Below are 25,871 nucleotides of genomic sequence, written 5' to 3'. Positions count from 1 at the left end.
TTGCAAATAAACCATAAACAATGACCATCCATGAATAAAGTCTTGTATTTTTCTCAATATTTCATTATAAATACCTTAGTTATTCGCTTTCATAAGCCGATGGAAATGGATGCTTTGTATGACTCGGTGCTAAGCAGGACCGTGAAACAGCGCCATGCATGGCCTTCTTTTGCAAGTGAACATTTTAGCCTACCAGGCTCTCTAATCCCAAGTTCTTATTACGGGTTATTACTGTATTCAATGCGAATGGTGACCGTATTGTGGGGTTCCTGTGTGTGGTTTCTTAGTAATGCAGTATGCAAATTAAACACACAGCACTTAAGGACGTCGTTGGTATAAAGGCTTTGTTACGAGTTAAAATGGAAACAATCGGTGGTCTTTAATTCACCATGCGCTTAAGCTAAAACCATATACTTCACCGGCTAGCAACACCTATTTACAAGCACTTTGTCTTGCCAGCGATGCGCTATTTGTCATGTGCGCCTCGATCATAGCATCTCGAAATCGACGAGACGCAATTTCATCGCGTTTGCACTACTCCAGGTTCTATTAGCGGTAGGATGAGCGTGGTTTGGAACTTTCTTAGAAGAATTGCTCGCAGGGAGCGAGGAAAATCTCGCATGCACGGAAAGATTTCCACTCCGACAAACTTCCAACACCGGGTGCATGTGATCGTGGATAAAGACACGGGACAATTCATCGGTTTACCGCCACAGTGGATCGCGATTATGAACACAAAAACAAGACAGCCCGCACGACGAACCATGTCGTCCCCCGAGTTACGCTCGCATCCTGTCATGAGAAAACAAAATGGCGGGCTAAAAAGTGGTGCTAGTAATGGTGGCGTAAAAAACAACTCGGCGGAGGCGATAATGGAAGCTCTACAGACCCCAGGATCCCGTAGTAGTATTGCTAACGACCAGGATATAGTCATTGAACGGCTTAAACGAGAACTGCAGGATTATCGAGAGAAAAGCCCCGATGAATTTGACACGCCGATATCCAATTTGGATTCTTCTGATAATCGTAACGATTCACACACAGTGTTCCAGCGAAAAGAAACAACGTTTTCGGCGGACGAAGATGACGATGATAATGCACATGAAGAGGATCATAGGAAAGCGGTGAAGGTTCGAGCGGAGTCTGCGGTTTGAGTTGTGATCATTCGTTCACCGCATGTATACATCTACTTTACTTATAGTGTCTCACTTTGTACTGTACTTAATACAACTTGAAGAGTTACTTCTGTAAAGAGAAGTGGATGAATTACAAGATTATGTGTTGGTTTGCACATCAATCTGTCATCGGTGGCGAACGATATCTTAAATCGCACAACGCCTCGAGAGCGTGCTTTGAATAGTGAGTCACGCAAGGGCTTCACTGGATTAAGATACGAGTAGATGTTCATTGAATATTATTGACAAGCACGAAACAGAAAGAAAGGCAAACGAAAAGTTTGTTTTGTCATTTGAGGGATCATCCACGAATCCGTGAACCCCATCGAAGTGTCGCGAATATGATATACCCTAGATTGTTTGGGGTTATTATGTACTGCATAGCTCAACTAGAAGTCAAAGATTCTCTAAAAACGTCGAACTAAATACTAAAGATAAAGTCCTCTTTTAACCTTACATTCCTTCAAATCTCAGAAGAAATTATAGACTCAAGGTTACTCTACTTGTTTCTACGCGATATCTAGAAAGTGCATATGTGGCATTTCCTGCACGTTACTTGAAGGTAACTGTAATTGTTTCTACTTGATATCCAAGAGATATGTGTTATGACTACTGTTGTCATCGAGTGTATGGCCGTTATCCCAACGCTGACGATGTAACATTTAAATATTGGAATATTTTAGCTTGTAAAGCTAAGTTGGTGCCTGGCGTACTTCTTGTGTCTCCTCCACTCGTAGTTGACGGTAAGAACTCTGGCCACCAAAGGAAACCCGATCAGAGCGAGGGGGAAAAGGCTGTAAAGCTTGTGATAGGGGGTCTATGTGAGTGCTAATTTTCAGTCCAGTGAACCTTAGAAGTATTAATTGGTTTACTAAACTTCTAAATTTTTTTTTCACTAATATATGTAATGGATGCCTGAAAGGTTCCCCCCAAAAGGTATCTTGTCTATTTTAATCAAGATAAGTAATATAGTAGTATTATATAAGTAATATAGAAGAAATTTTAATTAGTGCTTAAAAGCATCTCATGATAAGTACGAGTTGAAAAAAGAGAAGGCTTAAATATATATTTTTAGTAAGATACTTTTTAGTAAAGCCCCGTAACAAGTCTAATGTAAGATAGTCAATTATTTATGCAAAAGCTCAGCTTGTTGTAAAATCAATAAAATCAGTGATTGAATTCTGGGTTGCTAGTGCCGCGTATGAGCTGAAGACCCGGGACCCTTAGAATTCTATAGTCAAATACTCTCATTGGGCTCACACAAGAATCATATAGTCTAAATTCTAACACGCGCTCTGATTGCAACCTCCAGAACCCTATAGTAAAATACTAACAGGCGTTCTGATTGGCTAAATTCTAACACGCGCTCTGATTGGCTAAATTTTAACACGCGCTCTGATTGGCTAGGACCCTATAGTAAAATACTAACAGGCGCTTACAGATTTTTAACGTCGATAGACGTGAAATTGATTTATTCGCAGAAGTTTGTAAAAATTATAAATTTCCGCTTTAAAGAGCATGCCTTTTTAAGGCCAAGCTGCAGTAATGTACAACAACAGGGGGATTCCCCGGAGCATTGGATCGACACTTCATCTCTCCTTTTCATCTTACCGACAGAGCAAATATGTCATAAAAACTCACGAAACAAAGGGTAAGAAAGCCTAGTTTCTGTATAATCGCCCCGAACGCACCCTAGGCAAAAAATATATATAAATAGAAAATACGATAATGTGGAAACCAGGCATAGGCGGTAAGGCGGTAGTAGATGGGAATACAAGTAAACAGATGAAGATGCAAAAAAAAAAAAAAAAATAAGAATGGGTTATCTTACATTTACATACATCGCCTTTGCGTTTGTTTCGAGGCTGTGCGTGTTTTTGGTAAAGGGCCAAATGTCAATAAACCGAGGCGAATGTTCGTACGATAGACAAGAGACAATAGACGAGACGACACAGCGCCAGCAAGCAACAGCAAATACGCTAAACACCACCGACCGCGGCTGAGTAAAGATTCCACAAAAAAAAAAAAAAGATCTGATTCAACCCAACAAATCCCCTGGATTTGATATCGAATATCTTTCGAGACGAAACCGATTCCGGCATTATAGACTATCTTTCCTTAATTTTGTCATGTCCTAATGCAGCGAACAAGCGATCAAAATGATCGAGTAAATAAATATCTTTCATTTTCGCATACGATAATTGCGATTTGTTTACTCTAAGGAGATATGAAATTTAGTTTAAGGACTCGACTAGGCTTGGTGTTTTCGCGAGCGTTTTCTATTATTCCAATTAATAATTCTATTGAATTCCGTATCCAGACCAAAGGCTGGCGATATTGCCCGTGTTAAATCTTACGGCAAAGAAACAGTAAAAAATATGTCCTGATCAATACATAAAAGCTATCGTATGATGAGTCCTAATCTATAAAGTTCGACACGTTTCGTGTTGGTCATTTCGCACTTCCGATAGTGTGGTCCTGGGGTACATTTGGATGGCGCCAAAGCGCCGCATGTGCAAACTGCGTAAATACAAGCTGGCGAACACGAGCAACTGAACTAGTCGACGTCTACACCCAAAACAAACAGCAAAATTGTTTTAACCATGTTAGTCAACAAACCGAGTTCAAACAGAACTCTTCGAGCCAAATATTAAACTGGGAAAGGATCATGGGAATAATGAGATGTGGATGAACTTGCCGGTTCGCCTTGGCTTTCGATGAAGATGACCCGTCCTGGAATGTGCTAATAAGGGATTGTTTTGAATGCCTCAGATGTGTCAAAAAAAGCGCGTTATTTGAAAGCGGCATTCGTTAGTGGTCTTGTCAACATGCTACGGGCTTGTCCAAGTGTAGGATACATGTCAAGGCCAAGAGATCGGTGCCTTTTTGTCGCTGGGTACAAACGCAAAAACAAACAAGTACCAAACAGCCCCAAGTAGACAAACAATAAGGAATTGTTACATTAGGGAAACGTACAATGGGTAATTCTGGGAACGCGCCTCGATGCCGCTCGGCAAAGAGGAGTTTATAAAACAGCGCCACCGGCAAGGCCAGTAGAGAGGAGTTTAGTAGACCGGCAGCAGAGGAAAGTAAAGCTCACTGAGATTTTACCGACGGCATTCAGAAATCAAGAGGTATTTGCGTAATCCAAGACGTCAAGAAAGAAAACACAAGGTTCAATTTGAGTCGCGCCTTTGGGATCCTTCTTGAACTAGGAACTGGACCATTCACGAACTACTGAGCGAGGCGAAGTAATTTTTACAACTGATGGAGATGGGAGTCATTGATTCGCCGGTAAGTTGATATGGGCCTATTCAAAACTAGAGTCGAAATAAGCACGGAATGGAGAAATATGAATGATAATTTAGTAAAATAATTCAGTACCCAAAACGAACAACGATGCTTGAAATAAAACAAAACATGGCCACCTATCAACTGATTTTATTCCAGCCTTAAAAAAAATTCACACATTACCCTTTTTGCTCCATCACCAGGTATCAGAATCAAAAGTTACCATGGCAACAGGATGTCTAATGCTTCAATCGTCGGTTACCATAGTAACATCTTCACCAGCACAAATACGTCATGACGTATGTGTGGACCAGGAGACCTTGACCGCAGTGGCTCGGCGTTTGGCGGAGATTGGGGACGAGTTAGTGCGGACTAGCCACGTGACTCGTCGCATGACCGGCGACGTACGTGACCGTGTGAAGAGAATTAGTTTCCAGGCCTTTCTCATTCTTGTGGAGGCACTGTTGTGAACAAACTTAGTTCATTTGATAGAGATGAAAAACCGAAAAAAATTGTATGAAATTCAAATTGTGGCGGTGAACCGAAATGACATTCCCACCAACAAAAATGGTTGCAACCTAACTGCTGCGACGAAATCGCAGGAGCAACACGTTAGTTGGAAGGGAGAATTAACTTCACCTTATTTCACGCGTTGATGCCCTTGTTATAACGTTATATGTAAATAAGTTAAGTTCATTTTACAAAAAAATATGTACAATATTTATATGATGAAGTAAATAAATTATTTATTACTACATCTTGGTAATAGCTAGCTGTGCTATATAAAATCAGACCCGTAACGTAAGGTTACACTATTAAATAGTAATTTTTATGACTCGTGAAATTAATCTTGAATAAGAAATGATTGCATTAATTTTATAGACAGGCATTGAGGAGTTCTTTACAGGTTTTAAAGAGAATTGCACTGTAAGTTGTTTGCAGGGAGCCAATACTTGAATACAGTACTTCTGTTTCCTTCATCGCATTTTTTATCGCTAACTAATTTAAGGTGATTACTTAACATGGTGTACCTGTGTCACCTAATATGATCATTTTTCGCATGCATGGTTGTCATCATGACATGTTTGGCTTTGTCGTAGAATCCAAAGAACACAGCACCGCCAAGAGCTATCCATGTTACTCTTAAAGTCACTCCTGCAAAAAGCCTTAAAAAAATCGAATTTTTGGCCATGAGAAGCATATCTAAATTGCTGTCTATCAGTTAAATAGCCTTACCCTGTAACTCCTTGTTGTCTGTAAATCAACTTTAGCACTCTGTAGACACCGATGCTAGCCTCTGGATCTCCTTTCTGTTATACAGTAATTAACAGCATAGAGTGAACGGTTAGCATTGGGCTGAACTTTTTGTTTTACTTTTTGCGGATAGTTTTCTTTATTATTATTTGTCCCGTTTGTAAATTTTGTGAATAATTTCATTTATGGGTATAGCTTGCCAAATGCCAAGATGCAAATGCAAATTCAGTTACATTTTTTTTTTTGTGAATGACATGAGGGCCCAAGAAGGGCTGGACAAGCATGGTTGAATCTCAAAAAGTATCTGATTATTTTGATTTTCATCTAATTGCACAGTGGATGAATATCATGGAACTGCACCAGAAAAATCATAGAACACAATTCAGTCAATAATCCTAACATTCTTATATGTCTTCAAGGGGAAGTTTTGTCTAAAAAGTGGTCATACTGTGAAAATGCCTCACTCTAAGTTTCAAAAAAAAACTTCCTAAACATCACCAAGAACACATACAAAGAACTATTAACTGCACTAGTATTATGAACTAATTCCTATGTTATTTTCAGGGGGGGCAGAGATGTTATCCTAAGTTGCCACATGAGACAGCACATTTCTACTGTATCTTTTTCCATTTCCCCACCTTTACATACCATAAGATACATGATGACAATCTGTGGTGCCTTGACATGTGTCTAACAATAGTCTAAAATGATATCATTGTGAATATAAGCATACCTGTGCAAGAATGATCCTTGTCTTCGCTACATCTAAGGGTGTTGTGATCGCAGCCGCAAAGCCACCTGTATGGAAAGCCAGCCATGAGCAACTACTACCTGCTTTATACATTGCTTTTTTAATTAATGTAAGGAATAAAAAAGGAGAGGCTGATAGACATTCTTTAAAAAATATGTAGTGTCACATTAGGAGACATAGAGACTTGAATAACTCAAACAATCACTCAATTTGCAAGAAAACTTGAATGAAATGTCTGTGGGCAGTAGTGAGAGTCATAAAGCCGCAAGACTTTTTTAAAGCAACCTTGACAGTATGCGTACCAGCAATCCCTCCGCATGCACTGGACTGCCATGCGTCCACAGGGTAGCCCTGGTACTGTGACCATCCTGTCTATAAAGGATACATTAATACAAAGTTACAAAATTCTTTCATTTTATGAGTCTGAAGGCCAGTTGGTACTTGAAATTTTAGCCATAAAACTTTTCATAACCCAAGTCGCAACCTGACCAATAACACTGAATTTTATCACCTTTTAAAATAGTAATAAACAACTCAAATCATTACAAGATAAGGATCTGCTTGTCTGTATAAATAATAGATATATATATAATAATTGTAATTGAAATGTGAAAATAAAAGCCATTCACAAACCTTGAGAAGCTCCCACAGAGGAATCTCACAAAATGCAAATGGTACCTGACACACAATGCACCCATGAAAATAAATTAATATGAAGCAATGTAAACATATAAAAATTCATACTCATAAAGTTATTACTTAGTTGCAGTTATTTGCCATTTTTCCGTGATACAATTTGGTGGAGTAAACAGCAATAAAAAAGTGAAATTTATATTTGTTACTAACCTCCCTAATGACAGTACTCCAATAACCTCTATATAAACCAGGGAAACCCTGAAATCAAAACAGAGAATAGAATGGGATAAATTGGAATTAATTTGGACTTAAATAGATGAATATTCTTCTATATCATTAAATAGATGATATTCTTGCCTTTGGTGTACCAATATACTGATGTAAATAGTACGAGTCTTTAAATGCTTTGTCAACCCTGGATCTGTCACAGCTGCAGAAAGGGGGGAGCTGGGGAAGAGGGGGTTGAAGCCCCCTGTTTTGGGCCATATTCTAGAGGGAAGAAAGCCCCTGGTTTGGGCCATATTCTAGTACACAATCATGGTATTCTTTGAGTCTTAGTTCAGCCAGCTCCATGGCATATCATTTTAGCTTTATTTTCAAGGGTCTCCAGTTATTTTATTTGTATCAATAAATAAACATCTTTAGTGATAGCTGAAAGCTATAGATAACCAAGTACTCCAAGTTTACATCTTGTTTTAAAGTCCACTTGAGAGCTTGTATACTGGACATGTCTGTGTAGGCCTGTGCCCTTTGCTTGATAACTTCAAAAGGAATGCGGACCACAAGAGAAGTCTGTGAACAAAATCACATATAATAGACTGGTAAAGGTTTGTAGATTAGAACTGAAAAGAAAGGTAAAAGTATTTCTCTGAAAAGAGAGGATACTGTGAGACATGATTTGCATGTGATAAAGGGGTAACTTGAACAGTGTAATAAAAAGATATTACATTCTAATTTACCACTTCTCCAACCACAGCAGAAGCCATATAAACTCCAGGTAGACATGAGGATGGCAAACGAGGGCTTAGAATGTTCTTCATTAGTTCATAGCTAGCAAAGAATGTTGCAGCTGAAGGTGCAGAGCCTGCAGCACAAGAGCCTAAGCCAGCGTATAATGACCGGAAACCTCCGGCTTTGAAAAATCCCTCGGCTGATTGTAATCTGGTCTTGATGGTATCTAGTGGGTAGAGAATGACATCTACTGCAGTACCTGCCACTCCACCAGCCTGCAATAGAATTGTAAGTGATTTGCTCCAGGTTTCCAGGAACAGGATTTGTAAGATTTTAGGAAGTATAATGAGATTTATGGTAAACAGTGATCAAGAAAGCAGGATGAAGGAAGAAAAGTGGCCAAAACATAAAATAGGTTCAAGGGTCTAGGGAGGGGCTTATTTCCATTTTTTATGGACATGTGTTGACAGCCTAAGAACATGTAAAGTACAGTATTGAATTGGGATCCCTAGTTTACATATGGCCCCTCCCCCTCCCCCCAGCGAATGGATTATGGAAACAAAGATGGAAAACAAATATGTTCATATCTCTGGCCACATCGAAACAACAAGTGATTCATTGAGTATTGTCAATTCAATGTACAATAATTATGATGAGTGTTTTAAATTATCTTCTTGTGCAATAAGTTATGCATGAATGCATCCCAGCTGTGTGTGGTGTGATATTGGGTCATTCACGTTTGTATGCTATCATCCCAGAACAGCTATAATAGACACGCACTTGCAAGATAATATGAGAAATATATCCTCACTTTTGTTCTTAAACTCATAAGATGGGGGAAGTGTTCGCCTTCTTACCACGAGTGAAACCCCGAACGGTACAGGAATGGGTTGAACGATGGCCGAGAGCGATCCCGCATTCTCCACAGAATCGTGAGGCATTTCCGCTGCCATTGCGGCTACAAGCCAACTGTAGTCAACTGCTATTACCACATCATCACCTAACCATAAATTATTGAATTTTCAGCTCATTTTCGAGCTTACAGTATGTTTTCAGAGTTTTCATGTATTCGCGGGTTAGGCTTAGTCTACTGCGGGAGAATTAGCACAGGGTACCCATGGCATGCTCTTGTGCTGTTAAACCTACTATTGAGAACCGCCAGGAGAACATGAGTATTTTCTCACTTCTTCGATCAGTCGATGGTTCTATAATTCTTGTTAAGAGCAAGATATATTAAGTATATCGAAAAGATTCAATTTTGGACAACACCATGCGGCTGGTTTTGCATAAATTCTACACGATAAATCAATCAATCAATCAATCAATCGTTTTTAATAACCGATTGCAGTCGTAACTGAATTGCAGGTTGTCAGCAACAAATAGCAACTACAAATAATAACAACACAATATTTATTGATACTTTACTTAAACCTATCTGTTCTTCCAAGGGAGGCGTGTCACGACTGTGAACCTGATCTAAGCTTGTACTTGTGATCCGTCACCACCGGCTTATGTATGGCCGTCGATGGAAGCTCTACTGCTTGAAGCCGAATAAAATATTCCTGAACTGCTTGGAAAATGCCAAAACATGCTCGCAAACAAGATAAGAGCTCTTTGTTGTTGCATTGTCAATCAAATGGTGATGTTGAGAAAGCGGGGAAAAAACTTTTTTAACCAAGGCAGGTCCCAGTCCCCCGCATAGACACCGCTAGCGACAGAAGATGTGTAAACATTTTCTTGCTCTGCGGCGGAAAAAAAAAAACGATGAAACCGTCATCGAATTTCAAGGCAGGCAGATGACCAGACGAGGATGGAGCGGAGAGGAAAACTTAGAGTATCACACCCCTTATCAACTCAAGTTTCTTGAAACATGTTAAACTGCTTCATTTCGCCAAGTGATGGGAGTTTCAGTTAGCTATCGAACGCAACCTTCTTCCGTTGACACAACAAGACCGACTAAAGATGGCTCTACTCACGCTCTATCAGGTATACAAGTGACCTTGCTTACTTTACTGTGCAGTGCAGTCTTTTAAGGAATATGGATAAGCCAGGATACTTAAACCCTAATCGAGTATCATTTAAGCGTTTTAAATCTAAATGATGAGATTGTTTTGGTTCAGAGTACCTTTATTGCCTTGTTGCGAGGTCTCTAAATCCAAATAAATACATAATTAATGGTTATATTCCTTAGATCCTGTCGTTATACGCATATCACAAGGCGGATTCGTCCCCTCAACTTTGACTGTTTTCTCGCGACAGGTACAGTATGTTTGCGGGTAATCAAGAAAGCGTTGTCAAAATTCATTCGGACTAACAAACTTAGGTTACTTTATTCAACTTGATTTGTTTCTTTCTCTTTGATTTCAATATTTAATCTGATGCTATTATAAAAACGAATCGTATTTCAATGTTGAAAATTGTTGATATGAATTTTTAGACCGAATGATGAAATTTATCCTCAACTTGAACTTAATCAAATTCTTTTGTATAATGCTTTTACTCCTTTTTAATTTAGAAAGTATCCTGGCAGTGGGAGGGTGATGAGAATACAGAAGGTCATAATGTCGTCCAGGTAATGCACCAGTCAATTGACAGCCCGGCCCTCCAACCCCCCAGGACATACCTGGGAGGTAACGCGGTCATGCAGGGGATTTAACGCCTGTTTAACACCTGTTATCCACCAGGGAACAGGGGATTTAACAGAAGCCCCAAGCAGTCCTTGAAAGGGGGCAGGAAATTAATGCTGAACTCTCATGACCGCTTGGTTCGTAGCTTGAGTGAACATGTCCATATGATATTGTTATGATTCCTGTATAATTATATTATACAGAGCTCCTGTCCATGTGATATGGTTTGTAATATACTTTTGTCTTTGTGCCGATTGTTCAGTACAATATTTCAAAATTTCTGTGTTGACTGCCAAAAAAAAGGCATTATGGGACATTATCGGAAAACACTGGGGCCATGTATCAGGGGTTTTAACAGCTCCAGGGCCCCGGTAGCCAGGAAAGTAACAAGCATTCAACACCACATGAATGTTAATTCCCCTGCTATGACCCAGGGGTTGGGTGCCGTGGTTTCAATAGGCTGGTGTCTAATATTTGCTCGAAATATGCTGGTCATAACATTTCCCAGGTCATGATAGATACTTCCATTCTCCATTTCCTCCCACCCTCCCCCCCCCCTTTCCTCCCCCCCCCCCTCTTCTTGGTGTCAGCCCTCCCAATTTCCTCTTCTTTCCATTGCTGTTTTATAAATCAATTTTGTTGTTGTTGTTAGGGGAAGGGGCTGGCTCATATTCCTGTTCACTTTCTCTTAGTCAAGTCCTTTCAGCATTTTAAACTCTTATTCATAATCAAGTGTTCTTTTCTTGAATAGCTAAAAGGCCATAGGGCCCTGGAAATTGCTCTGTCCTACAATATTTACTTTCTGTAACTGTTGTAAGGTTCCAATTTTTTTATTTGAAGTGAATAATATTTTTTTTATGGTATTAGTGCTACAGTAGATAACACTTCATAAGTACTGTTGCAGGCAATTAATTACTGACTTGCTTTTATAAAGGTATCTGCCACAGATCAGCGTTATCACTTTCCCCCTGTGCCTGGTGGGTTTTCCAGTGGCCCTCTTTCCCACTCTGACACATTTGATGTGAGCCTTAGAGCCCCTGGGACCTACTACTTTACAAGGTACATAAACCTGTGATTTTCCTCTTTTTTTCTCTTAGTGTAAACTCCTAACTTTCCAGGCTACTTCTCTTGTGTTTGTAGTTATGGGTTTGCCTCTTACAAAGTTGGGACTGTGCATGTTAAAGACATACCGCCTAGAACAGTCAAGGTATAGTATAATAACGGTAAAAAACCTCCACGAACTAGAAACTCTCCAGACTGGAGTTAAGACAGTGGTCCATACTTTTGGTTTCCTCTTGGTGCCAGCTGCCATTTTTATCAGCCCACTTGTTGTGGGGTTTCTCTTTTTGATCACAGTATATCTCAATATTTTTACATTTGAGAAGACCTTCCAGTGAAGTGGGGTGGTTTTCTTTGATCCTGGAACCTTTTTTCCTCCCCCACTACAGGTCTGCCCACTATGCTAACAGTGTTTTGTCTGCAGGTTTCCGATGGTAGTTTCCATCCGAGTCTAGTAGAGATTTCAGAAGGGGAAGCTGTCCGTTGGGAGTGGGACTCCATACCAAACGATGTCAAGCAAATGAGGTGGGGAAAATACTCATACACATGTGTTAACACCCCAGAATCATACACATTTGTCATGACCTCCAGACCTGTACACATGTGTCAAAACCTCCAGACCTGTACACATGTGTCAACATCTCCAGACCTGTACACATGTGTCAATACCTCCAGACCTGTACACATGTGTCAATACCTCCAGACCTGTACACATGTGTCAACACCTCCAGACCTGTACACGTGTGTCAACACCTCAAGACCTGTACACATGTGTCAACACCTCCAGACCTGTACATGTGTCAACACCTACTGACCTGTACACATGTGTCAACATCTCCAGACCTGTACATGTGGCAATACCTCCAGACCTGTACACATGTGTCAACACCTCCAGACCTGTACACATGTGTCAACACCTCCAGACCTGTACACATGTGTCAATACCTCCAGACCTGTACACATGTGTCAACATCTCCAGACCTGTACACATGTGTCAACATCTCCAGACCTGTACACATGTGTCAACATCTCCAGACCTGTGCACATGTGTCAACATCTCCAGACCTGTACACATGTGTCAACATCTCCAGACCTGTACACATGTGTCAACACCTCCAGACCTGTACACATGTGTCAACACCTCCAGACCTGTACACATGTGTCAACATCTCCAGACCTGTATACATGTGTCAACATCTCCAGACCTGTACACATGTGTCAACACCTCCAGACCTGTACACATGTGTCAACACCTACAGACCTGTACACGTGTCAACACCTCCAGACCTGTACACTTGTGTCAACATCTCCAGACCTGTACACATGTGTCAATACCTCCAGACCTGTGCACATGTGTCAATACCTCCAGACCTGTACACATGTGTCAACACCTACAGACCTGTACACGTGTCAACACCTCCAGACCTGTACACATGTGTCGACACCTCCAGACCTGTACACATTTGTCAATACCTCCAGACCTGTACACGTGTGTCAACATCTCCAGACCTGTACACGTGTGTCAACATCTCCAGACCTGTACACACGTGTCAACACCTCCAGACCTGTACACACGTGTCAACACCTCCAGACCTGTACACATGTGTCAACACCTCCAGACCTGTACACATGTGTCAACACCTCCAGACCTGTACACATGTGTCAACACCTCCAGACCTGTGCACATGTGTCAACACCTCCAGACCTGAACACATGTGTCAACACCTACAGACCTGTACACATGTGTCAACACCTACAGACCTGTACACATGTGTCAACACCTACAGACCTGTACACATGTGTCAACATCTCCAGACCTGTACACATGTGTCAATACCTCCAGACCTGTACACATGTGTCAATACCTCCAGACCTGTACATGTGTCAACACCGCCAGACCTGTACACGTGTGTCAACACCTCAAGACCTGTACACATGTGTCAATACCTCCAGACCTGTACACATGTGTCAACACCTACAGACCTGTACACATGTGTCAACACCTCCAGACCTGTACACATGGGGCAACACCTCCAGATCTGTACACATGTGTCAATACCTCCAGACCTGTGCACATGTGTCAATACCTCCAGACCTGTACACATGTGTCAACACCTCCAGACCTGTACACATGTGTCAACACCTCCAGACCTGTACACATGTGTCAATACCTCCAGACCTGTACACATGTGTCAACACCTACAGACCTGTACACATGTCAATACCTCCAGACCTGTACACATGTGTCAACACCTCCAGACCTGTACACATGTGTCAACACCTCCAGACCTGTACACATGTGTCAATACCTCCAGACCTGTACACATGTGTCAACAACTCCAGATCAAAAAAGAGACTCTGAAGAGTGACTTTACCGCAGCATTATACTTCTTTTAGACTTTTGTGCCGAAACTTGGACATTGCACCAAAATGCATTATTTCTACCCAAGCTAGGAAAATTCTGTGTAAGGGCCTTTTAGGTGACAACAGAAGATTAAACTTGAAACATTTATATGTTTTTCCAAGCTGGAACTGTGAAAGAACAGATACTGTAGGTTTGCTAACCAGAAAATGTCAAGCAAATAGAGTAGGGCAAGTAGCTTAAGAAATTTAAGAGCAAGTCTAGAACAAGGAAATTAATGTGTGTTTTATTCTCATCAAGTTTATCTTTTGTAGATATTGCCCAAAGCATGGAGGTCTGATTGTTGAGAAATCCAAGTAAGTCTGAAATATCCTGTTTAATTAAAAGAGTTAGAGGCATTAATTAGCTAGCAATTATTAGTATTATTTCTGTATTCTCTGATGTGTACAGTGTACATACCATGATTCTGTGGAAAACAATAGATGTCAAAAAGAAAAATATACAGAAAGTATATAATTGCTTTTGTCTTTTGGCTAATTTAAACATTATTTCTTGTACACTGTAGCTTTGACCTTGATGACACACCCTCCTATACCACCACCCAAGAGTTCAAGTAGGTACCTTGTGTGACAACTCTTTGCTTAATTGACTACAATGACTTTGCTTTAATGAGATTTTTCTAAACTTTGTAGAAGCTCAGGATTGCATTACTGCTTCAGCAATAACACCACAGAGCCATGTGTGGTCAGGGTCCAGCAATCAGACAGGTATAGTAGAGCCCTGTGACAGTGTGACATGCTACCATGGGCACCTTGACAGGTTTGTGAAGTAGGTTGGTGCAAGAAACAGGCTTGATTGACATGAACTTCACTAGCCAACCAGAGTAGAAAAGAAACACTTCTGTGTAAATCAAAACTCATGTCTAATCCAAAGATATCAAAGTGGTTCTACTGTATTGTGTTTTTTTTCTTCATTTTGTCAAAAGTTATATTTTGAATGATGCAAGTGCTAATTTTGCATTTTTATTAGGGAAATCAACATAAGGTTTGCAGGAGATGGTGGCGGTCCTCCTGTTGTTCATGCTAGTGTAGGGGACAGGATATGGGTTAAGAATGATCAACCAAAGGTAGGTGTTGCGTCAGACTAGTCTCAAGTAAATAGAGGATAGTCTAAAGCATATTGATAAGGTACAGTCAGGGGTAACTACTAATGGTACATCAAGGCTTAGGCATAGATGCAGTGTGGTGCAGTCAGTTATACAGTAGGGTGCACTCTGTGATGCAGTCGGGTGCAGTCAGGGGTGCAGTCATGGGTACAGTACGGTGCAGTCAGGGGTGCAATAGGGTGAAGTCAGGGGTACAGTAGGGTGCACTCTGTGATGCAGTCGGGTGCAGTCAGGGGTGCAGTCATGGGTACAGTACAATGCAGTCGGGTGCAGTCAGGGGTGCAGCCATGGGTACAGTAGGGTGCAGTCAGGGGTGCAATAGGGTACAGTCTGGGGTACAGTAGGAAACAGGCAGGGATACAGTAGAATGAAGTCAGTGGTACAGTAGGGTGAAGTCAGGGGTACAGTATGGTGAAGTCAGGGGTGCAATGGGTGAAGTCAGGGTATGGTATGGTACAGGCAGGGATACAGTAGGATGAAGTCAGTGGTACAGTAGGGTGAAGTCAGGGTATGGTAGGGTACAGTCGGTGCATCAGGGTTCAGTCAGTGATACAGTAGGGTACTGTCAGTGGTATTGAAGGGTACAGTCAGGGGTGCAGTAACTTATAGAGAAGTGTACAGTCAGGTACTGTCAGGGGTACTGTGCGTACAGTCAAGGGCACAGAAAGGTAAAGTCACAGGTACTGTAGGGAACAGTCAGAGGTACAAGGGGTGCAGAAAGATACAGTCAGAAGAGTACAGTCAAGGGCACAGAAAGGTAAAGTCACAGGTACTGTAGGGAACAGTCAGGGGTACAAGGGGTGCAGAAAGATACAGTCAGAAGAGTACAGTCAGGGGTAAAAATTGTACAGTCAGATACAAACAGTTGGGTGCAAAAAAGGTACAGTCAAGGGCACAAGGGTATAGTCATTTGCCTCTATAGTGTAAATCAGGTGGCACTTTTTTGTATTTGATTAAATTTATCTAATGATCTAGTAGCAGTGTACATTGCACTATAAATAAAGTTAATAGACATGGAAAAAAGGCACAACATTAAAAACGAGGTTCCGCTATAAAAGGGAAAGCTCCTCCCACCACCTGGCTGAAGAACAATCAGTTATCAATCCGCCTTCAATGAGTCAATATGTCATGATAATTGCTCTGAGCGCTAAATTCAAATTTCATATTCTAAACTAAAATAAATATCATTCCTAGAGTTGTCCATCTAAAAATGTTTCTATCTATCGTAAAACATGCTATACCAAGCTCTGTGCACTCTAAAAAGCATTTTCATCACAGCGAGAGAATAATTTATGCAGGTGCATGATTATGGATTACGCAAAACTTAAAATTTTGCACCGAAAATATGAGTGGACAGCAAGTCACTAATTTATCAATCTCTTAACACAACTACTGTCTTGTTACTTGTGCAAAAATAGTTTTATTCCAGGGGACTGAGGCTCAGAGATGATCAATTTTACAGGAGACTTATAATTTGTGACCACTAGCATGGCAGTGTTATGATTATAATTGCAAATTTGAGCCCGGGGGTGGGAGGAGCTTTCCCTTTTATAGCGGAACCTCGTGTTTAACTACAGAACACATGTCTAAATATCGAATGCTCTTCTTGGAAAAGTTTAATTCATTCTAACCTTTCTTTTTTGTAATCTTTTCACAGAAAAATAGCAGAAAAATGTATATTAAAAATGAAGAAGGGATAATAGTTGTAAGTGTGCTGTTTTATGGTTTATCAATCAAACCATCATAGATCCTAATATATGGAAGAAAAAACACAAACTTTCAGCAGGCAGTTATTCTGTTTCAGACTCCATCGACTTTCAGTTGTGTAGCAAGTTTCACATTGAATTCACTGGACTATTGACCCATATTGATTTCCCTTTTGTGCAACTAAACACATGTTGAAGCTGACTGTCTAAAGCATTGTGTTATTATCCACAGGTATCAACTAAGCCGATTGACTTGGTGAGCAGAAGGTATGGAGTAAAATTGCCTCATCATGGTACACACATGTCAAACATGAGAATAATGCTTCCCCGTGGATTGCTAACAAGAGCAGGCGGGTAGAAATTGGGATCCCAATATAAAAGAGGGAATGGTGCATTTAAATTTCTATGTTCTTTATGTATTTTTAAGGTGGCTATCAAGGGTAATTTGTTTTCAATAGCTTGTTCAAATTGAATCCCTTTTTGGATCCCTTCGAAGCAAGCGGTCAATCTGATCTGTGTCAAGTATATAATCTCCAATAATGCTTCAGGGGCGTAGGCAGGGGGCTGGCCCAGGGGGCCTGGGCCTTCTAGCAGCCAAAAATACAGTAAATGTATGAGACATATCTAAAAAACAAGAGACAATGCCTTGAAAAGGCCTTTTGGACCCCCTCTTTTAATAATCCTGTCTACGCCGCTGTGCTTTTAGTTTGTGAATACTGAAATAATAATACATATTAATTGGGAGGGCATGTGCAAGTAAAACCTCATTTGATACAAAAAGCTGCATTTTCAAACTACTTCATTCTGCATAAACAAGCCATCCCAAGACTGGATGGTCTTGATATTTTATAAGCCCAAAATAATATTTAACAATTATACCATTTCCATTGAGGTGGATAGTGGCGATATTTTTAAAGCCACTTTCCTCCGAAATGGAAATGGTATAATTGTTTTAGTATATAAAAAGAGCTTTAGAGCAATTTTATTTTCGGAAACACTTGCAAATCGGCTGTTACACCTGCCATTTTGCTTGATTTAGGGGCGCAGGAAAATATACACCTGCTAGATGGTGTATATTGCATTTTATTTCGAGTTTCTCAACCAATCAAATCGCTTGTCCTTGCGAGGTTCCCGAATTTTATATTCTAAAAATTGATATCCAATACCATATATGATTGCCTTCATAGCATTATATTTTTCAATGAAGATGTTTTCCTCTATGTCAGGCATTCATCATTACTGTCCCACTGTGTGACCCTTCCTGGTGTATACCAAGTGTGTTGTGAGGATGAATGTGGCAGCATATTACAGACCTGTGTCCTGGTGCAACCAAGGACCAAAGAGCATGTCATCAACATAGACTCCCAAGGATTTAAGCCTGGTGTGTATTTTCTGTCAATGAAAATAGCGCATTATAATTTGCCGTTTTTTAATCATTTGCAGTGTTATCAATAGAATGAAATATTTTCTTGATACTTTTTAGTTTGAATCAGTTTAGAAGTTTCTGGACAACAAATGTTTCTTTTTACTCGACACTAAAAAGTTGTATGTTTCAATAGCAAGCAAAAGTCACCATGAAACCATTATCCACCATAAAAGAAGGCACCATTTTTTTCTCTAAAGTTTAATGGATAATAATTTTTTCCAACTGATAAGATATTTTAGATTATATATATTAGAGTCATAACAGTAATCATGCTTGTCAGGCCCGGCGGCATCCTGTGTTTTTTTTTTACAGTAAAATCTTGAAGCTTGTGTATATACTTCTCACGGTCTGTTTTGCTGGTATAAATAAGCCACACGGGTTAACAAAGATGGGTAAAGCAAATTGGTATGCTTTATATTCATTGATCCCTTCTGAATGTATCTTTAGAGCTTGGCTGTATTCAGAAGGGTGACCGGGTGTGGTGGATGTGGTCTGGGGAGGAGGACGTGCCTGGTGGTTTCACTGTGCAACAGGTAATCATTTATTTCCACTACAAGTGTATCAATGCAGTTCTATTGTGTCCAGTACATACAGCACTGAAATCTAACAGGTTCTTTTTAAACAGGAGTCATTTGTAACTACTAGTCAAAGACCCTCGTCTGAGGAAGAAGGTTTGTTTTGAGCTTTCTCTTTTCCAATTGTTTTTTTATAGATTATTCGATAGATAAAACCTAGTCCGTTAGAGAGTCACTGTCAGATGAGCTGTTGTTGTACCAGCTTGTACCTGCTTGGGGCTAGAATCACCATAAAAGCAGCATGCAACAGGCTTTGAATCTTTAAACCTATTATTAATAAGTTAATGCAGAAATCCTTTCTTTTCCAGACGACTGTTGTGTGAGGTCCGAGGAGCTTTGTCAGGCTATTAGCCCTGTAGGTTTGATAACAGCTAAACAAGATAGTGAAGGACTGGTCACCTATTACCTAAAGCCCACAGGACCTTGGCAACCACAGGGAGCGGCAATGTGTTCACTTATTGTCCAGAACACTGCACAGGTACCGAGTCTGGAATGTGTAGGAATATCTTATACCCTTAAAGAGGGGAATTGGCATTGAAAGGGCGGAGGCTGGGGGATTTTGGTCATCGTGGATGCAAGGGGATGGATGCAATTGGAAATCAGAGGGGGAGGGATTGGGGGATTTTGGTCATCGTGGATGCAAGGGGGTGGATGCAATTGGAAACCGGAGGGGGAGGGGTTGGGGGATTTTGGTAATCGTGGATGCAAGGGGATGGATGCAATTGGAAATCGGATTGGTGGGGCTGAGGGATTTTGGTCATCGTGGATGCAAGGGGATGGATGCAATTGGAAATCAGAGGGGGAGGGATTGGGGGATTTTGGTCATCGTGGATGCAAGGGGGTGGATGCAATTGGAAACCGGAGGGGGAGGGGTTGGGGGATTTTGGTAATCGTGGATGCAAGGGAAGGATGCAATTGGAAATCGGATTGGTGGGGCTGAGGGATTTTGGTCATCGTGGATGCAAGGGGATGGATGCAATTGGAAATCAGAGGGGGAGGGATTGGGGGATTTTGGTCATCGTGGATGCAAGGGGATGGATGCAATTGGAAATCGGATGGGTGGGGGCTGGGGGATTTTTGGTCATCGTGGATTGCTGTGAGTCATTAGGGCCTTGTAAGTGTCTTACTCATTACTTGTTCGCTTATTTCAGGAGCACCTGGTTTGTATCAGCGATCAGAACTTCAAGCCGCAGATAATAAGTGTTCATCCTGGTGACAGTGTCACGTGGTTGTGGGAGAACACAGTAAATAGTCACAATATACAGCAGGTCGGTCAAAGAGGGGTTGGAAACCAAATACGTCCTTTTGTACATTTCTTGGGGGTATACTGCCCATCTCATTATATAGCCCAAATCAGCAACACCTTTCTGGTTCTGGTTCGTATTCCATATTGGGAGACAAATGATGTGATAAATTCAAAATAGAAAACTCAAAAAGGAGTATTCCTCATTATCCAAATTCTGTCGAAAACAGACAATCGATAAAGACAAGAAATTTACACGTTAGAAAACTAATTGAACATTCAGTGCATTGTACCAAGAACGCATGTTTAATGGCTAGAAATCTACACAAGGGTTCATTGGCGAATTATCATGCGAGTAAAGCGTTTATAGAAATGAAATTCTGAAATGAGACGTGACTTTTGTAAACTTTGTCTTTATCTATAGCCGTCAATGAAGTTTCCAACTTGAATCCTCTCTCACCTCTCTCTGTAAAAGTCAATAAATCAAATTGTCTTGACAGGCTTCTCACCAGCGTACAATCATACCAGACGGTTTCCATGGCGACCGACCCATTCCTTCTCCTGGCGCCTTTCGCCACGTGTTTACAGATCTTGGGTTGTTTTACTTTACAAGGTACACACTAACGACGATTCTAGATTACAAATCTTTGCTTGCCCATGTTTAATAGAGCTATAAGTCGACCTTTGCCCCGGATACTGGCAGTTCACAGGATAATGGTGTTCCTTCCCCCCATTGTTAAACTTTTATCTGGACCGGAAAAAAAACTGTTGTATTGAATACTTATAATATTAACATACCTTACCATTTTTGGAATACACCAAAAACTGGAAATCAGGGGTCTGCCCTGAAGAAGTCTTATTAAAGACAAAAATTTGGCAGAGTCGATTTCCAGTTTTTGGTGTATTGTATTCATTGTTCTGGTACGAGATCGCGACAGTTTGGGCTTTTTGATTCTATTACCATGTTTGGAGATATCGTTAATGATAGTTTATGAATTGAGTCAATTATTGTAAGATTTTATTTTACATTGATTTAGATGTGTATTAAGTTCGCTACTTAGCTTCGGCAGAAATAGACTCGTCACAGCAGGCCTGTAGCCAGGATTTTAAGCGGGGGGTGGGGGGGGGGGGGTTCGTTTACCCATTTTCTCTTAGGTAATGTGCCCTACCTCGCAGTGGTACTCAATTAGAGTACTTCATTAGAGCGGACCTTCCACTTGAGTGAGGGGTTGTTCCGGACCCCCCCTGGCTACGAGCCTGCACAGGGGGCGGATTCATTGTCTAAAAAAAGTCCATTTCAAAATGTTCTTTAATCGTTGTCAATTCTCCTTAAAATCCAGTTTGGTGTTTTGGAATTCTCTTTTTGATGTTAACTAGATCGTTGTTGAAATTTTCATTTTCCAGGCCTTCTGGAATTACGCGAAAAAAAACTCAAAATTACGCGGGATTCTTTGCTAAATTACGCGCTAAATTACGCGGAAAATCAATCATTACGCGCTTAATTACGCGGGATTTTGCAATACATTTTTCTTTAAAAATCAAAATTTTGCGGGATTCTTTACTGAATTACGCGCTAAATTACACGGAATATCAACTGTTACGTCCAAACTACATTTTGTACCTAAGGAAAGCACGAAATAACTTGAAAAGGTTATTTTTTTGTGTGAAAATATCTTAGGCAAGTTTTCATTGGCTCCTAGCCACCAGCCAATTAAAAAAGGTATTTTATTATTAGTTTTAGGCCTTCGCGGTTTAGCAAAGAACGCCTAGTCATTTTATTTGTGTTCGAAATTCAGTTCGAAATATCGCACTCTTAGAGGAAAGAACCCTAAAAGAACAAATCACATGTGCAATTTAATGTTTTGTCTTACAAAATTTAGCCAAATTACGCGGGATTACGCGGAAATTTGTGGATTACGCGGATTACGCGGAAAAAGCAAAATTACGCGCTTCCGCACAAGCGCATAATTCCAGAAGCCCTGATTTTCCAGATACTTTGTTATAAATAATGTTTTTGTCCCACACATGTTCCATCTTAACCGTTGCTAAAATTGCTATGCAGGAGGTATGGCTTTTGACTCTATGATTATTCTTATTCAGTTCCGCCCTCCCCAGTCTCTGTGGCGCTGTTGTTGTGACGGCTCAACCTCAGGTAAATACCAAAGCCCCTTGCAACTAGGTGCAGTCAGAAAAAAAGAAGCCTCTCTACTGTTGATTAACAAAAAACTATAGCTAAGATAGTGCCTTTGTAACGTCAAGCCGCTTATATACCTTACAGATCCATAAAGTCGAAGTGAGCCTGTTTGGCGTTGAGCCAGACCCTGTCATAGTGAAAGCCGGAGACTGTGTGTGCTGGATGTGGTGCAGTGGGGAGTTGTACGACATCAGAGCCATCGTATCACCTGAGGAAATTGGGCAAGTCAGCAAGGACCAATATATTCCAGAACCAAGGTAGAGCTACCATTCAACAAGGGCCAGGTCGTACCAAAACAAAGGTAGGCCTGTCGTACAGCAAGGGTCAGGTTATACCGGAACAAGGGAAGACATACATGTCGAGAGGGACCAGGTGTAGTACACCCTTTTTTAATAGAGTTTATGTTTAACAGGCCGGGAAGCTTTACTTTTACCCTACTGAACAATACCAAAGTCCTAGCTCGCAAGGGGGTTCTTATAATTGGTTCGTGGCCTTTTACATTACCACTTCTTTGGGTCCATATCTATATTACCATTAATTGGTTAGAACTGAATTGCCAATAGCACTGTAGTCTCACTGGTGCATTTCTGATAGGCGCTGCTTCGCGAAGCACTTCTCTGGGACTGGAGCCCACCATGTTGCTTGTACGGCCTTTACACGAGATGAGGACGAGGTATTTGGTCATTTTGGTAGTCATCTGCGTTACTAATACAACGCTTTACGCCCTTTTTAATTGTCCAAGTTTTTACATAGCATTGTGACGAATGTTTGGATCTGATTGCTGGCAGTTTTACAACACGATTATTTCCAAACAGCTTTTACATTTAATTTTCTATATTGTTAACCCTGCAATTCACTAGTACATACTAGTCATGGCATGTACTGTTTCCCTCCTAACAAATTACTTGTTTATAGTAAACTTAAACAATGCCTCTAGCAAAGCAAATGCTTTCATGTTTAGCTCTAAATTCTAAGCTAGCTTCGATTTCTACCATAGCATACAACACACGTTCCTGCCCTCGCCAAAACGTGAAACTTGTTTTTCCATGTAAAAGTTTAGAGGAGGATTGCTGGAACGTATTAGAGTGTAATGCACGTCTGGCATTTCTGGATTTCCATCATTTTCTATTATCAACACGGTTGCTTACGTTGCTGCTTAAGTTCACTGATCCAAGCCCTGAGTGATTCAGTGATTTGTTATTAATGGTCCCTATGGTATACCCTTAGTGATTTGTTAATAATGTTCTCTATCTATGGTATACCCTGAGTCATTTGTTAGTAATGGTCTCTATCTATGGTATACCCTGAGTGATTTGTTAGTAATGGTCTCTATGGTATACCCTGAGTGATTTGTTAGTAATGGTCTCTATGGTATATCCTGAGTGATTTGTTAGTAATAGTCTCTATCTATGGTATAGCCTGAGTCATTTGTTAAGTAATGGTCTCTATCTATGGTATACCCTGAGTGATTTGTTAGTAATGGTCTCTATCTATGGTATACCCTGAGTGATTTGTTAGTAATGTTCTCTATCTATGGTATACCCTGAGTGATTTGTTAGTAATGGTCTCTATGGTATACCCTGAGTGATTTGTTAGTAATGTTCTCTATCTATGGTATACCCTGAGTAATTTGTTAGTAATGGTCTCTATCTGTGGTATAGCCTGAGTCATTTGTTAGTAATGGTCTCTATCTATGGTATAGGCTGAGTCATTTGTTAGTAATGGTCTCTATGGTATACCCTGAGTGATTTGTTAATAATGGTCTCTATCTATGTTATACCCTGAGTGATTTGTTAGTAATGTTCTCTATGGTATACCCTGAGTGATTTGTTAGTAATGTTCTCTATCTATGGTATACCCTGAGTGATTTGTTAGTATGTTCTCTATCTGTGGTATACCCTGAGTGATTTGTTAGTAATGGTCTCTATCTGTGGTTAGCCTGAGTAATTTGTTAGTAATGTTCTCTATCTATGGTATACCCTGAGTGATTTGTTACTAATGGTCTCTATCTGTGGTATACCCTGAGTGATTTGTTAGTAATGGTCTCTATGGTATACCCTGAGTGATTTGTTAGTAATGGTCTCTATGGTATAACCTGAGTGATTTGTTAGTAATAGTCTCTATCTATGGTATAGCCTGAGTCATTTGTTAAGTAATGGTCTCTATCTATGGTATACCCTGAGTGATTTGTTAGTAATGGTCTCTATCTATGGTATACCCTGAGTGATTTGTTAGTAATGTTCTCTATCTATGGTATACCCTGAGTGATTTGTTAGTAATGGTCTCTATGGTATACCCTGAGTGATTTGTTAGTAATGGTCTCTATCTATGGTATAGCCTGAGTCATTTGTTAGTAATGGTCTCTATGGTATACCCTGAGTGATTTGTTAATAATGGTCTCTATCTATGTTATACCCTGAGTGATTTGTTAGTAATGTTCTCTATGGTATACCCTGAGTGATTTGTTAGTAATGTTCTCTATCTTTGGTATACCCTGAGTGATTTGTTAGTATGTTCTCTATCTGTGGTATACCCTGAGTGATTTGTTAGTAATGGTCTCTATCTGTGGTTAGCCTGAGTAATTTGTTAGTAATGTTCTCTATCTATGGTATACCCTGAGTGATTTGTTAGTAATGGTCTCTATCTGTGGTATACCCTGAGTCATTTGTTAGTAATGGTCTCTATCTATGGTATACCCTGAGTGATTTGTTAGTAATGGTCTCTATCTGTGGTATACCCTGAGTGATTTGTTTGTAATATTCTCTATTTGTGGTATACCCCGAGTGATTTGTTAGTAATGGTCTCTATGTGTTGTATTCCCTGAATGATATGTCAGTAATGGTCTCTATCCATGGTATACCCCGAGGGATTTTTTAGTAATGGTCTCTATGTGTTGTATTCCCTGAGTGGTTAGTAATGGTCTCTATCTATGGTATACCCTGAGTGATTTGTCAGTTATGGTCTCTATCCATGGTATTCCCTGAGTGATTTGTCAGTAATGATCTCTATGTGTTGTATTCCCTGAATGATATGTCAGTAATGGTCTCTATGTGTTGTATTCCCTGAGTGATATGTCAGTAATGGTCTCTATGTGTTGTATTCCCTGAGTGATATGTCGGTAATGGTCTCTATCTGTGGTATACCCTTAGTGATTTGTTAGTAATGGTCTCTATCCATGGTATTCCCTGAGTGATTTGTCAGTAATGGTCTCTATGTGTTGTATACCCTTAATGATATGTCAGTAATGGTCTCTATGTGTTGTATTCCCCGAGTGATATGTCAGTAATGATACATTTCTGTGGCATGCTGTAGCCGGAGCTGCACGCATCTGACACATTCACCAATACCGTCTTGGTTGATCCACTCCCCTACTCAAGTAGGGTCAGGCTGTCGCGTAATGGGTTCCGCCCCGCCCACGTGGTCATCGCCAAGGTATTGCTATCTCTCTTTCTGATT

General features: G+C 40.4%; 3 protein-coding genes across 4 annotated transcripts in view; 2 read left to right on the top strand and 1 right to left on the bottom strand.

Annotated features, from left to right (window-relative positions):
- The first annotated feature begins 109 nt into the window (after window positions 1-109).
- On the top strand, window positions 110-2,354 carry LOC5504030. Its single transcript, XM_032372291.2, has one exon. The coding sequence runs from the start codon at window positions 561-563 to the stop codon at window positions 1,152-1,154; it is 594 nt and encodes a 197-aa protein (XP_032228182.1). The 5' UTR covers window positions 110-560; the 3' UTR covers window positions 1,155-2,354.
- A 2,246-nt stretch (window positions 2,355-4,600) lies between these two features.
- Window positions 4,601-9,166, bottom strand: LOC116611763 (S-adenosylmethionine mitochondrial carrier protein). 2 transcript variants are annotated; one of them, XM_032372289.2, is made up of 10 exons: window positions 8,916-9,166; window positions 8,067-8,333; window positions 7,795-7,899; window positions 7,318-7,365; window positions 7,105-7,149; window positions 6,774-6,843; window positions 6,454-6,518; window positions 5,703-5,776; window positions 5,498-5,632; window positions 4,601-4,927 (listed from the first exon to the last, which is right to left on the bottom strand). In XM_032372289.2, the coding sequence occupies exons 1-9, from the start codon at window positions 9,009-9,011 to the stop codon at window positions 5,503-5,505; spliced, it is 900 nt and encodes a 299-aa protein (XP_032228180.1). In that variant the 5' UTR covers window positions 9,012-9,166; the 3' UTR covers window positions 4,601-4,927; window positions 5,498-5,502. The 2 variants fall into 2 exon arrangements, with proteins under 2 accessions (XP_032228180.1, XP_032228179.1); XM_032372288.2 differs by lacking the exon at window positions 4,601-4,927 and having other exon boundaries at window positions 5,191-5,632; window positions 8,916-9,165.
- Window positions 9,167-9,510: 344 nt separating this feature from the next.
- LOC116611762 overlaps window positions 9,511-25,871 on the top strand; it is a 64,607-nt gene continuing 48,246 nt past the window's right edge. Inside the window, exons 1-22 of the mRNA XM_048729440.1 lie at window positions 9,511-10,044; window positions 10,250-10,317; window positions 10,574-10,630; window positions 11,620-11,744; window positions 11,826-11,892; window positions 12,169-12,269; window positions 14,421-14,462; window positions 14,672-14,719; window positions 14,799-14,873; window positions 15,136-15,232; window positions 16,929-16,976; window positions 17,210-17,244; window positions 18,204-18,358; window positions 18,851-18,936; window positions 19,029-19,074; window positions 19,287-19,456; window positions 20,130-20,246; window positions 20,722-20,834; window positions 22,322-22,373; window positions 22,500-22,672; window positions 23,010-23,088; window positions 25,728-25,847. Coding sequence (XP_048585397.1) covers window positions 9,957-10,044; window positions 10,250-10,317; window positions 10,574-10,630; window positions 11,620-11,744; window positions 11,826-11,892; window positions 12,169-12,269; window positions 14,421-14,462; window positions 14,672-14,719; window positions 14,799-14,873; window positions 15,136-15,232; window positions 16,929-16,976; window positions 17,210-17,244; window positions 18,204-18,358; window positions 18,851-18,936; window positions 19,029-19,074; window positions 19,287-19,456; window positions 20,130-20,246; window positions 20,722-20,834; window positions 22,322-22,373; window positions 22,500-22,672; window positions 23,010-23,088; window positions 25,728-25,847 — 1,962 coding nt within the window. The 5' untranslated portion in view covers window positions 9,511-9,956. The remainder of the gene's footprint in view (window positions 10,045-10,249; window positions 10,318-10,573; window positions 10,631-11,619; window positions 11,745-11,825; window positions 11,893-12,168; window positions 12,270-14,420; window positions 14,463-14,671; window positions 14,720-14,798; window positions 14,874-15,135; window positions 15,233-16,928; window positions 16,977-17,209; window positions 17,245-18,203; window positions 18,359-18,850; window positions 18,937-19,028; window positions 19,075-19,286; window positions 19,457-20,129; window positions 20,247-20,721; window positions 20,835-22,321; window positions 22,374-22,499; window positions 22,673-23,009; window positions 23,089-25,727; window positions 25,848-25,871) is intronic.

Source organism: Nematostella vectensis, chromosome 1 (assembly GCF_932526225.1).
Source record: "Nematostella vectensis chromosome 1, jaNemVect1.1, whole genome shotgun sequence".
In the NCBI taxonomy this organism is placed as follows: Eukaryota; Metazoa; Cnidaria; class Anthozoa; order Actiniaria; family Edwardsiidae; genus Nematostella; species Nematostella vectensis.
This window is presented reverse-complemented; position numbering and strand designations above follow the sequence as displayed.